Here is a 13,164-nt window from a genome sequence, read left to right on the forward strand (position 1 = left end):
ATACTTATAAATACAAAATAAAGGAGAGGCTATTACTGCAAAACAGACATTTCCTTTTCAAAGCATTGATACCTAAGGAAAGAAAATACTGTTTAATTCTTCTATTATAATACAAATTTAAGATATTCTTAATGACTAATATGATTTTCAACTTTTTAATTGATGTTGTTTTGTACATATTTTAAGGTTTGATTTTTCCTTTTTATTATTAAAATGTGATCATTTCTGATATACATGATCTTTTTTTTTGTGTGTCACCCATTCCCTGTTCTCAATATCTAGCATAATACTGTGTAAGTGATTAATTCAGGGGTCCCCAACCCCTGGGCCGCAGACCAGTATTGGTCTGTGGCCTGTGAGGAACCGGGCTTCACAGCAGGACGTGAGTGGCCGGCGGTGAGCGAGCGAAGCTTCATCTCCCGCTCCCCGTCGCTCCCCATCGCTCGCATTACCACCTGAACCATCTCCCCTCCCTCACCCCCGGTCTGTGGAAAAATTGTCTTCCATGAAACCGGTCCCTGATGCCAGAAAGGTTGGGGACTGATGAATTAATTGATATTTGAGTTGAATGAATAGCTTACAAGGAACATTCATGCACCAAGCTTAGAGAGGATAGTTTTATAATTTTAAAAATAGTCCTTCTTAGTGAGATCTGAAATAATAGGATTCTAGTCAGCCAGATAGGGAAAACTATGGAGAAATAAATTACCATATAGTAATGTAGAATTATACTTTTATGGTACTTTAAATGTTCCCATGCAATGTCATATACTGTGTTATTTAATTTAATTTTCTCAACAGTCTGGGAAGGAAATGGTATTCTGGTTTTAGAACTGGGGAAACGGAGATTCAGAGTAGTTATGTGAATGCTCAAGTCATTAACATCCTCGTAGGGCTAAGATCTGATTTCAGAGCTTTTGCTACTTCCCCCTTGCTTATCAGACTTAAGCTCTACGGTCCATTCTATTCCTTGAACAAGCTCCTGCCCCAGAGCCTTTGTTGTTGCTCTAGCTTGTTCTCTAATTCTTGGAGAGCCCTTGCCCCAGAGCTACTTGTGGACATTTCCTCTCATCCAGGTCATGGCTCAAATGTCTTCTAGTAATTCAGGTTTGAGAGGCCTACCCTGTTCACCTCAGCTGAAGTTATCCCTCTATTCTACGTACACAAGCATCCTCTGTGTCCTTCATTACACTAATTGCAGTCTTAACATTATCTTGTTTATTTGTTGCCTTATTATTGTCTGCTTTTCTGACTAGGATCTAAGATCCACATATGAGGGCAAGAACCCTCTGTCTCTATCACTGCCATATCTTTAGCACTCAGTGCACGTTTGTTGAGGAGAAGAAAAAGAGAGGAAGAATGAGGGTAAGAGTTGGAGAGGGAGAGAGAATAAGAATGAGTGAGAATCTAGACCCAAGTCTCAGACTTCTTTCCCCGAAGGGCTTAGTAGGAGTGCATATGTTAGAAGAAGTCTAATAAACACATCCAACTCCGATTGGAGTAAGGCATATAATTGCAACCTGTACACAGGGATTTCCTTTTTGGGGATGACAACTCCATACCTATTTTAGCTCTCAACTGCAGGACTCCAAACTTAGCGAGACTGAATAAGTTGAGTATAAAATCATAGAAATATTTTGGGTTGCCCAATTAATGCTATTACTTCACCTTCATATAGTTGCAGGTAGTTACTGGGAATCCATGAGACCAGATATGAAGCACTAAGTTACATATAGCACCTCTCTTTAAGTTTACATGCCAGGATATAGTCATTGACCACAACCGTAATACAGGAGGTGGTACCATGTTGTTTGAAGACTTCTCTTGGGGATAAATCCCTCTTTGTGTGTGTGTGTGTGTGTGTGTGTGTGTGTGTGTGTGTGTATGTAAGAATATATGTACATATATGTATGTATATATTACACATTTGTAATAAACTATGGTAAAATGCATATGAGAATTATAACCTCACTACTATAAACTTTACCAGTTTTATGGAGTTGAGGGGAAGTCTAATCAGGACGTAGAATAAGATATGCTCATGTCCCTCTCATTGGTCATCTTTGACACCAATCTTTTAATTTAAATACTCCAGGGAGGAGTTACTCTCTTCTCTGGTGCCCCATGTCTCACCTAGGACTTTGTACATAGAACTATTTCGGGGTTCATCTTCCATAAGGACTCTGAGACTCTAGAAGTAACTCTCCTTGGAGGTCTAACAATACTCTGAAATTACTGGTACTTGGAGTATGGATATTTTCATTTTGCTAAGATAGTCAATGGTTTATGGCTCTGGATGATGATAAGATTGGGAATTTTTAAAAAAGTATTAATAGGCATAGTAAAATTTACTAAAAATCAGTCGTTGACAATAAAATTGTTTATTTTGATTCATGAGATAATTCATATGTCTTTCTCTTTTTATTCTAGTCCTAAAGAATATTCTTACATATAATAAAGAATTCCCATTTGATGTTCAGCCTGTCCCCTTAAGGTAAAATAAATAAGCACCAATATTTGTCTTCTTATTCTATCATCTTATTTTATACCTATTTTTCAGAGATTTCTGGATGTTTTATATCAATGTTGGTATACTGATATCATTAGTAGTAACATATTAGCATTTTATGTCAGCATTTTTTATATCAACATCTTACCTAGGAAATGAGTAGCTATGAGGCTTCTCTAGTATATTTAGTTTTGTAGCTCACTCTTTTTTCTGTCCTTTTGCATGTAGAAGAATTTTAGCACCTGGTGAAGAAGAGAATTTGGAATTTGAAGAAGATGAAGAAGAGGGTGGTGCTGGAGCAGGGTCTCCTGATGCCTTTCCTGCTAGAGTTCCTGGTGAGTATCACTTGTTAAAAATATACATTACTTAACTCAATACAAGGCCAAGGTGTTTGGAACTTATTTTGGTATTTGCTAGTAGAGAGTAAAACCTCTTCAGGGTTCATGCCAACCTTAAGCAAATGGTCATGTTTTGGGCAGTAGCTGTTTTATAAGTATAGTCTGAAAGTATCTTACTGTCTGTTTTGGGGTTCCAAAGACCACCTTCGCGTTTGGAGATTCACTAGGAGGACTCACAGGACTCACCATGTGATTGTACTCACAGCTGTGATTTATTCCAGAGAAAGAATACAAAAACAAAGTCAGCAAAGGGAAAAGGTGCATGAGCGAAGTCTGGGGGAAACCAGGTGCAAGCTTCCAAGAGTCCTTTTCCAGTGGAGTCACATAGCTTGTGCTTGATTCCTCTGGTGCCAGGTTGTAATGACACATGTGAAGTGTCCACTAGGGAAGCGGGATGCGCGTTATAGGCTCCATGCCCAGAGCTGTTACTGGCGGCTGATCACATAGACACCCTCTGCCTAGCACTGACCAAAATTCCAGACTCCTAGAAGGAAAGCAGATAATTCAGCATAAACCATGTTGTTTGTAAAATTAACTTAGGCATAGTGACCATTCTTATCAGAGGATAGTAGGAACACTCCCAAAATCCAGATTCCCAGACTCTAGTCAGGGGTCGACCTTGTACTCAGGCCTCTGTAAGAGTAACAGTCTCAGACCTGCTATGTTAACTCTTTTCTGTACACTGTTGTAAGTACTTCTTTAATTAATCAAATTGTGGTCATTAAAACTGGACCCAGGGAGAATGAATACTAAGCAAATGCCCTTTTCTTCCCATCTTGTTTTAGGAAAGCAAATAACATATGGCAAGGCTTTTTTGTTTACAGAAGATCTTCCCTCTCTGTCAGTAACCTAGGCAGCCACCCTGGATAAATTTCTTGCTTCTCCCAATTACTGTTTTATTCTGTTCTGTTCTTATACAGTACACAGTTTTCATTTCTGGTAAACTATAATAGTTCACTTTAGTGTACTATACTGATATATTGTGATGTATTTTAAAATAGACGCCAGAAGCTTTAAAATACAGCTAGATACAATTTATGTATTATCCTGATAACTTTCTTGGTAATAAAAGTACAGGCAGACCTCGGAGATGCTGCAGGTTTGGTTCCAGACCACCACAATAAAGTGAGTATTGCAAGAAAGCGAGTCACACAGATTTATTGATTTCCCAGTACATATAAAAGTTACGTGTACACTATAGTCTGTGTTAAGCGTGTGATAGCATTATGTCTAAAAAAACAAGGTACATACTTTGATTAAAAATATACTTTATTGCTGGGACTTCCTTGGTGGTCCAGTGGTTAAGAATCTGCCTTCCAGCGCAGGGGACTCGGGTTCGATCCCTGCTCAGGGAACTAAGATCCCACATGCCGTGGGGCAGCTAAGCCCACGCGCCGCAACTACTGAGCCCGTGTGCCACAACTAGAGAGCTCACTTGCTGCAACTACATAGCCCACGTGCTCTGGAGCCCATGCACTGCAACTACTGAGCTTGCACGCTCTGGTAACCACGCTCCACAACTAGAGAGGAGCCTGGGTGCCACAGCCAAGACCCGACACAGCCAGAAATAAATAAATAAACAAATATTAAAAAAAGAAAAAAACTTTATTGTTAAAAAAATGCTAGCCCTCATCTGAACCTTCAGCTAGTTGTAACCTTCTTGCTGGTGGAGAGTTTTGTCTAACGTTGACGGCTGCTGACTGATCAGGGTGGTGGTCGCAGAAGGTTGGGGCAGCTGTGGCACCTTCTTAAAATCAGAGCACAGTGAAGTTTGCCACCTAGGTTGACTCTTCCTTTCACAGTTTCTCTCTAGCATGCAGTGCTATTTAATGGCACTTCACCCATAGTAGAACTTCTTTCAAAATTGGTGTCAAGTCTCTCAAACCTTGCCACTGTCTATCAACTAAGTCTTTGTAATGGTCTAAATTTTTTGTTGCCATTTTAACAGTCTTCACAGCATCTTCACCAGGAGTAGATTCCATCTCAAGAAACCACTTTCTTTGCTCATCTGTACGAAGCAATTCCTCATCTGTTAAAGTTTTTTGAGATGGCAGCAATTCAGTCACATCTTCCGGCTCCACTTCTAATTCTAGTTCTCTTGCTATTTCCACCACATCTGTGGTTCCAGTGGTAACATCAAGATCAGTGATCACAGATCACTGTAACAATAATGAAAAAGTTTGAAATATTGCAAGAATTATCAAAATGTGACAAAAGAGACATGAAGTGAACAAATGCTGTCAGAAAAATGGCGCCAGTAGACTGGCTTGCTTGCTTGACACAGTGTTACCACAGATGTTCAGTTTGTAAAAAATGAGATACCTGTGAAGTGCAATAAAGTACTACAGTAATAATAGTGATATTCCAGTGTTTATAATGCCCCTTGGGGAGGAGGCATTATGGAGTTGAAGCAACATAGACTTGAACCAACAGACACTGGGCTTGAGTCTAATCTCTGTCCATTACTAGTTGCACCTATTCTTAAACCAGTTCAACCTCAATTTCTTTATTTATAAAATGGGATGATAATCATGCCTACTCATAAGGTTCCTGTGAAGACTAAACAAGGTACAGCATATAAAGCTTTTAGCACAGTACCTGTTACATGCTGAATATTAGTGAGGTGATTATTCTCATCATCATCATCTTTCAATGGAGATAACAATACCTACACTATAGGATTATTGGGACAATTACTGTAGATGGTAGCTCTTACTGTTAATAATGTTTCTTTGGTATAGGGCATTATTCCTAATGTACCTTGCTTTATGAAAAAAGAGATGTATTTTTCTTGTTTTTGTCATATATGTAGGAAATTTCAAAATTGCTGAGATGGTGAGAGAAATTATCTCGCTGTTTTACTAACTGAATAGTTGTTATTCCCTTTGCAAACCACATATTATCATTGCCGTAGCTTCCAGTACTATAAATTTCTATCTGACTTGGTTGTTTGCTCACTTGCTGTACTTCTGTAGCAAACAAGATCTTTAAAGCAGATGATGTAAGCCATGAAACATACAGATCAAGGTTTTTATGAGGTTCAGTTTGCTCAGTTGAAAAGAAACTTCTGCCATAAATTAAATCCATTTGCTATGTAAGAGTAAGCCCAAACTGAATAGATTTTTGTAAACTGATATAGCATTGTGATATTTCATTTCAGAGGTACAGAAGGCTTACTGAACCCTTCTATTCTCTGAATTTCTTTTTTGAACGAGTACATGTAGTTTAATTAGCTGTTTTTAGTTTGGGGTCATTATTGTCCACGACCTATAGGTGTCATTAAAAAATGACTCGTAAAATTATATTCATTGACATCATCAAAATAACAAGATGGCATTTAACCTTTAACTTAACTGTAAAGCAGGAAACGTTTTATTTTCCTTGTTATTCTGAGAGAATCCAAGATTTTAGTTATGCCTAGGCTGTGTTTGCATTTGGTGGCAAGATAGTTCTGGGAATTGTTGTGACTTTTAATTTATTATCTTTGTTTTTATATAAGTTACTGAATTGTAAGTTTGTTGTGACTTTTTTTGAAAGTCACGTTTATTGAGGTGTCACTTACATATACAACATTCACCCTTTTTAGTGTGCAGGTTTATGCGTGCTGACAAACGCCTACAGGTCTGTAACCAGCACCACTGTGAGGCTGATGAGGAATAAGGTATGGTGTGCAGATGTGGTAGGACCCAGAATCGTTTTTTCCCATTTAAAACTGAAAGCGACTTTTTAGCCAGCCTTTAATGGGGGGAGGGGGGGAGGTAGATATTATCTTACCTTTTTTGATATTAATCTTTTTCCTTTTCAAAATGTAAAAAACTCATATGGCAAACATCATAAATTTTTGTTAAATAATTGGATTAAGCCAAAGTAGGATTTAATTCTTCTAAAGGTAGGCTTGGTAGATTTCATTTAAATCAAGGATATAAATTTATAACGTGTTTTTTATGGCCTAAAAATGTATTGACATTGCTGAATATAGAGCTCTTAAAATCATAAGCCCAATAAATATGAATAAAAAATAGCCAAGACACAATTTTCAAGATTTTAAAAAACATTTTTTTACTGAATGACGTGATTAAACTCAAACATAGGCTTAGCAGGTTCAAAATTATACAAATGTGTTGGTTTTTTGAGCTCTTATATAGGCTTAAATATGCATAAAACATGTTTATTTTTGAAACTAAAAATAAAGAATGAAATTTACCTCTTCAGCGTGAAACCTGTGCTTGGCTTTTCCTGCACAAGTACTCAATTCTGAGTTGAACTTGAGAAATAAGCAAACATGAATTTCATTTTCAGTTGAAATGAAGTTTTTTCTTGCTCACACATATAAGAAGTTGAAAATTGCAGCAAAATGTTCATTGCTTTCCTATGACTATCAGGGCATCCTTCTTTCACAGAAATCCAGAGCATGCCTAGGAGCACAGCGGTGAAATATCATCTCAAGGGTATGGTTAGACCACAGCTCACTAAGTTCTTTTTCTTCTCCCAAAATCTCAAGTTCTCAGGCTGTGCAGAGGAATCAGAGAAAGTGTTCCTCACCCAGGCATTTATTAGTATGTAAAGGGAAGGAAAATAACTCTTTGATTTTGTTCTCTTGTTCTCCAGACTGGTTTTTAATAAGATGTAAGACTTATTTATATTTTCTCTCTCTCTCGAGCCCAAGTAGTTATGGAAATATTTCAGGATTTCCTTTTAAAGTTAATTCTTTTTCTTTTAAATCCAAGAATCCTGTCACTTGAAGTTAAAGGGCTTTCTTCAGAGCTTTGCAGAGACTGGTTCATATGAAATGTCTGTTAAGTATGCTACCTCCTGCAGCCCTCATCTTCAAAGCACCCGGCAACATCTGGCCTCCTTTCTTGAAAGTACTCTGGCAATTCAACCTTGCAACTCAGACACCTGTGGGGAACTCTCCCTTGCTTGCTGTAGGGAATGATGGATTGCCCTTTTTAAACTAGCATTTCTACATGAAGCACATGCCCACTGACTCCTTCTAGACTTTTTGGATGTGTGTTTATTATTTTTTTTTCCAAAATGTGATAGTGACACTGATATACTCTTTATGTATGCAAACAACTTCAATGAGCTATAATTATAATTTCATAGACCTAGATACAATATTATTTAAATGATAATGGCCCCTAAGATTTTTTTCAAACTTTTAAAGCAGTTTTAAACACGAACAAACATCTTAACAGTTTTTCAAGCTCTTTTTTTGTGAAAGCTTAGAGGAACCCATTTTCCTCAACTGCTAGACAATAAATTACTTACTAGAAGAACTTGTATGTGTATTTTAATGTTTTACTACAATTTCTACCTCTAAATTGAATTCAGTATTTCAAAACAAATAAATGGTCCCTCCATAACTTTTTATCTACCTGCAATGTCAGTTGCAAAGATTATCTATTGCCAGAACTTGAAGACAAATTTAATATGTTACCTATCTACCAAATATTGTGGCTGGTTTGAACAATATCATTATCTTAAATCGTGTTTAAAATTATCCCAGAATAACTAAAGTATTTTTCTTGAAAGAAAAAAAAATGCTACTTAAATGCAAAGTATTATCATGTATGTCCTTTTTTTTTTTATCATGCTTTAGCAGCACAAAGAAATGTGCACTTAAAAAATATTGGGTGACAGGGATTTCCCTGGTGGTCCAGTGGGTAAGACTCCGTGCTCCCAATGCAGGGGGCCTGGGTTTGATCCCTGGTTGGGGAACTAGATCCTGCATGCATGCTGCAACTAAGAGTTTGCATGCCGCAACTAGGAAACCCGTATGCTGCAACTAAGAAGCCCACATGCCACAACTGAGACCCGGTACAGCCTAAATAAATTAATTAATTAATTTTAAAAAAAGAAAGAAATTTGGATGACAGAGAATCTGTGTCAGTAGTACTAGATATGTGAGTTTAGTTACAAGTATTACAAATTTAAAGCAATGAAAACGAACAAGATTATATGTATTATCACATATATATGATATTGCTTAGGCTACATTTTGGACACCTGACTGAATTCTGCTGTAAGTGTGGATAAAAAAATTAATATACTCCTTGTTAGTGATGTTTAATTTCCGAAGCACTAAGGCAAAATAAGGACCAACTCACCTCTTATTTTAGAACCAACACCCGTGGGAACATCTGTACAATATCACATAAAACGTCAAGCAAATAAAGTTACTTAATAAGCAAACTCAAATCATAGGGATTTCAAAAGAGATCATTCTCAGTAATTATCCAAAAAGTCATTGCCTCTTTAGGAGTCTTGTCTAGGTGATGATATACTACTGTTTTGGAACAAAGACCATCATGCCATTTTTCATTATAGACCAGGAAGAAAAATCATGTGAGGACAGGGTCTTAAAGGATTTCATTGACTTCAGTTTCCGTGTAACCTCTCTTTTCTTCTGTGGACTTAACACGCAGACTCCTGGTCTCTGGGCTGGCGGTCCATTCCTAGTCTGGTTCTCCGAAATCTCTCTCTTCCAGAGTGTCTTGGCCCCATACAGAGAACCAACCAGTCCATGTGAGGAGATCCTCCTTACGGTAGGTTCTGCAGTGTTATCAGCTTCCCTTGGAACAGAGGAGTTGTAGGTGAAGGACGAGGACTGCAGCTGCTCCTCTGCTTCTGCCCCGAGGTTCTTCAGGACCATTTTTTTTTTTAGATACCATATATATGTGTTAGCATATGGTATTTGTTTTTCTCTTTCTGACTTACTTCACTCTGTATGACAGACTCTAGGTCCATCCACCTCACTACAAATAACTCAATTTCATTTCTTTTTATGGCTGAGTAATATTCCATTGTATATATGTGCCACATCTTCTTTATCCATTCATCCGATGATGGACATTAGGTTGCTTCCATCTCCTGGCTATTGTAAATAGAGCTGCAATGAACATTTTGGTACATGACTCTTTTTGAATTATGGTTTTCTCAGGGTATATGCCCAGTAGTGGGATTGCTGGGTCGTATGGTAGTTCTATTTTTAGTTTTTTAAGGAATCTCCATACTGTTCTGCATAGTGGCTGTATCAATTTACATTCCCACCAACAGTGTAAGAGGGTTCCCTTTACTCTGTTTATTTTAAATGGCTGTTAGAACCTCAAAATATTAGCACCTTGTCAATGGTTGTGATTTGTAGTTAAGTGATTTTTTTGTATGTTTGTGGAGCCATAGCTGCGTTCATAAATTGTCTTCTACAGTTGATGCACTATGGAATAGGACAAGTTGGATTACTGGTCCAAATACAACATATTGATAAATAGTTTTCATCATCAAGGTGGACTTTGGTGTGTCCCCTATTGCCCTAGTGCAGTAAAATGACCCTGGAGCTTGTGATTCGTTTTTGTTACCTTATTAGTATCATCTGTAGGCTTAGGTTTGGAATCCTCCTCTCCTAGCTCATACCTCTTCTTCAGAAGCCACATTGAATCAAATAATTCCCCCCAGTTTTCTTTGACAGCAGTAGGACATGTTTGCTCCAGTTGGTGGTACACTGGGGAGGTAGGGCAGGTAAATCAGAAGAGGCTGACAGCACCGGGCGGCCTTCCTCCATGCACTGTAGAGCTTACCAGCTGCCAGTGGCTGCCCCTTTCTCGCATGAAAAACTAAAAATGAATCCAACCAGATGAACGTGGTCCTACTGCCCATTGCCATATGAGGCTCAAAGACCAATAATAGAGTTGCTGTAGGGACTGCCCAGTCTCTGTCCCTCACAGTGAACACGCATTGCTCAGTGCACAAAGTTCAGGTGGCGTTTATTCCTTCTTAATCACTCTCTTTTGTGGAGCTCCTAGCCACAGCTCCAGCACACCCCTAGGATTCTGTGGAAACCTGGTTGAGAAATCCTGGTTTAGGCAGTTACCTGTATGGCTCCCCGAAGACATCCATATTCCAATCCCCAGAGCCTGTGAGCATGTATGTTACATGGCAAGGGGACTTACGTTAAGGACCTTGAGATGCAGATTATCCTGCAGGTCCTTTTTAGGCTTTGTGGACAATTAAATTACAAAAGTGGCAAATGGGACGTGGCAGTTAGAAGCATGGACTCTAGGGTCAGACTGCTGTGTGATAATGGACAAGTTACGTAACTTTTCTGTGCCCCAGTTTTCACCTTCTGCTAACTAAATGGGACTGACATTAACACCTATATCATAGAATTATTGTGAGGATTAAATGAGTTGACACATATAAAGTTAGAACATTGCCTGGCATGTAGTTAAGTGTTCTGTAAGCATTGATTATCTGTTGTTTATGCAGTGCTACCACATAGAAGAACATTTGTTATTTTTGATCCTTGCTCTAGATTTAATAGCAAATTATTCTAGCTGGAAAAGCTTAGTCTATACCAGATCATGTATGATCATTTCTTTTCTTATCCTGATTATAGTCTTCAAGTTTTACAAGTGTAGTTGCTTGTTCTCCTGTTACTTTATATAGTTGAATATTTTAGTTGTTCATTTAGAAATCTTCTTTTAATGTAGTGCTTTGATTTCTGATTATCATATGGTTTTACCTTTGATACATAAACATGCTACCTTTCTCATCTAACCCAGGAGCTGCAGGTGGTATGGTATTATGCTAGTATTTTATCTTCTTTCACGCACATGTCATATAAGACAGTGCATCGATACATATATAATATATATATTATCTAGCCATTTGTTTACTAGAACATAATATAACCTTTAGAGCTGTGAAATTCATTTATTTATTCAACAATACATTAACTCAAAAAGGATCTGTTTATTACTAATGCCAAACAATAAAAAAAATGAGTGGTTACCCAGATTTGTCTTTCAAGAAGCTTACTATGTAGTCAACAAGACAAAGCCAACAGTACATAAGTATGGTTAGAGATGTGCACAGTGTGTTATGGATAAACAAAAAAAAGAAGGCTAAGGGAGTTCAGCACAGGGAATCTAGCCTGAACTGAGACTCCGAGTGTGTAGGAGTTGGTCATACAGGGAGAGAGCACATTGGAAACCATCATGAAATACCTTGAATATTCACCTTTTTATATCATTTGTCGTCTTCATTTTATTGTCAGCTTGCAGATGCTCTTTAATAGGTGTAATGAGGGTGAAACTGAACCTTCATGATGGAATGTTTTCATACTACCTTCAATTATAGAATAATGAAGCTGAATAAATTAACTTGCAGCTTGAAATCACTGCCTTTATATTGAATTGTTAGAAATATATTTAGTGGTTAGATTAGATTTTAGTGTGGTCTGAGGCAAAAAGGTTTGTTGGTAATGAGGAAAGAAATGTCATCCCATTCATTCATTTCAACTAAAAGAGCTAGACAGTTATAGATTATGAAATGATTCATCCAAAGGTAGAAACCAGTTTTAACGTTAACTTGGGAAAAACATAGTCTCATATCATTGACTTTGAATATTGGATAAGAAATTACCTTTTGACTGTCAAAGAAAGAAAGCCATAGTCAAAGTAAAAAAGACAAGGGGCTGACATCCTTAACATATAAATAAAAATTTTAAGTTGCAACAACAAAAACCAACAAGCACATTAAAAGACTGGGCAAAAGACATGAACAGACAGTACACACGTACATACAGTCACACAAAGATGTACAAATAGCCCTTAAACATATGAAAAGATACTCAACTTATAATAAGAGACATGCAAATTAAAACTACTGTTGCTTAGGCTGTGACAGATGCTCATTCATCACTGGTAGGAATACACAATAGTACAGTCCCTTTGGAGGGGAATTCAGCAATATTTAACAATAACATCAGAAGTACACATTTACTCTTAGGCCCAGCAATCTCACTTCTAGGAATTTATTCTCAAGATACACCTCTAAGAATATGAAGAAAATATTTGCATATGCGCCAGGTTGTTTATTATGGTGTAATCTGTAATAATAAAATATTAGAAACAACCTGTCATATGTAGGTTAGCTGAATAATACTGTAGAATACTATAGATAATAATCAGGAAAATCTCCATGAACTGATGATTTTTCAGAACATATTGTTCAATGAGTAAAATATATCAAGGCAATTCACATTAGCAGATTAAGGAGGAAAATCTCATAATCCTCTGAATAGATGCAGAAAGGTTTAAATTCTAAATCTCTTCCTGATTTTTAAAAATTCTAGCAGACTGAAAACAGAACAGTTCTCTGGGGGTTCTCTAAGGGATGCTTTGAGCCAAAATCATACTTGAAGCATTCCTTTTCAGATCAATAACAAGACATAGTGCCTACTATGACCTCTTTTCA

The 13,164-nt window shown here is 37.4% G+C and overlaps 1 protein-coding gene across 2 annotated transcripts in view; it reads left to right on the forward strand.

Moving 5' to 3' along the window:
* The window catches only part of AIDA (axin interactor, dorsalization associated), a 42,661-nt gene that overhangs the window by 19,255 nt on the left and 10,242 nt on the right, over positions 1-13,164 (forward strand). The window contains exons 5-6 of one of the 2 annotated variants that reach the window (XM_032632921.1): positions 2,431-2,494; positions 2,738-2,844. In XM_032632921.1, coding sequence (XP_032488812.1) covers positions 2,431-2,494; positions 2,738-2,844 — 171 coding nt within the window. The remainder of the gene's footprint in view (positions 1-2,430; positions 2,495-2,737; positions 2,845-13,164) is intronic. The other variant, XM_032632929.1, reaches the window with a different exon arrangement.

This window comes from Phocoena sinus, chromosome 1 (genome assembly GCF_008692025.1).
Source record: "Phocoena sinus isolate mPhoSin1 chromosome 1, mPhoSin1.pri, whole genome shotgun sequence".
Taxonomy (NCBI): domain Eukaryota; kingdom Metazoa; phylum Chordata; class Mammalia; order Artiodactyla; family Phocoenidae; genus Phocoena; species Phocoena sinus.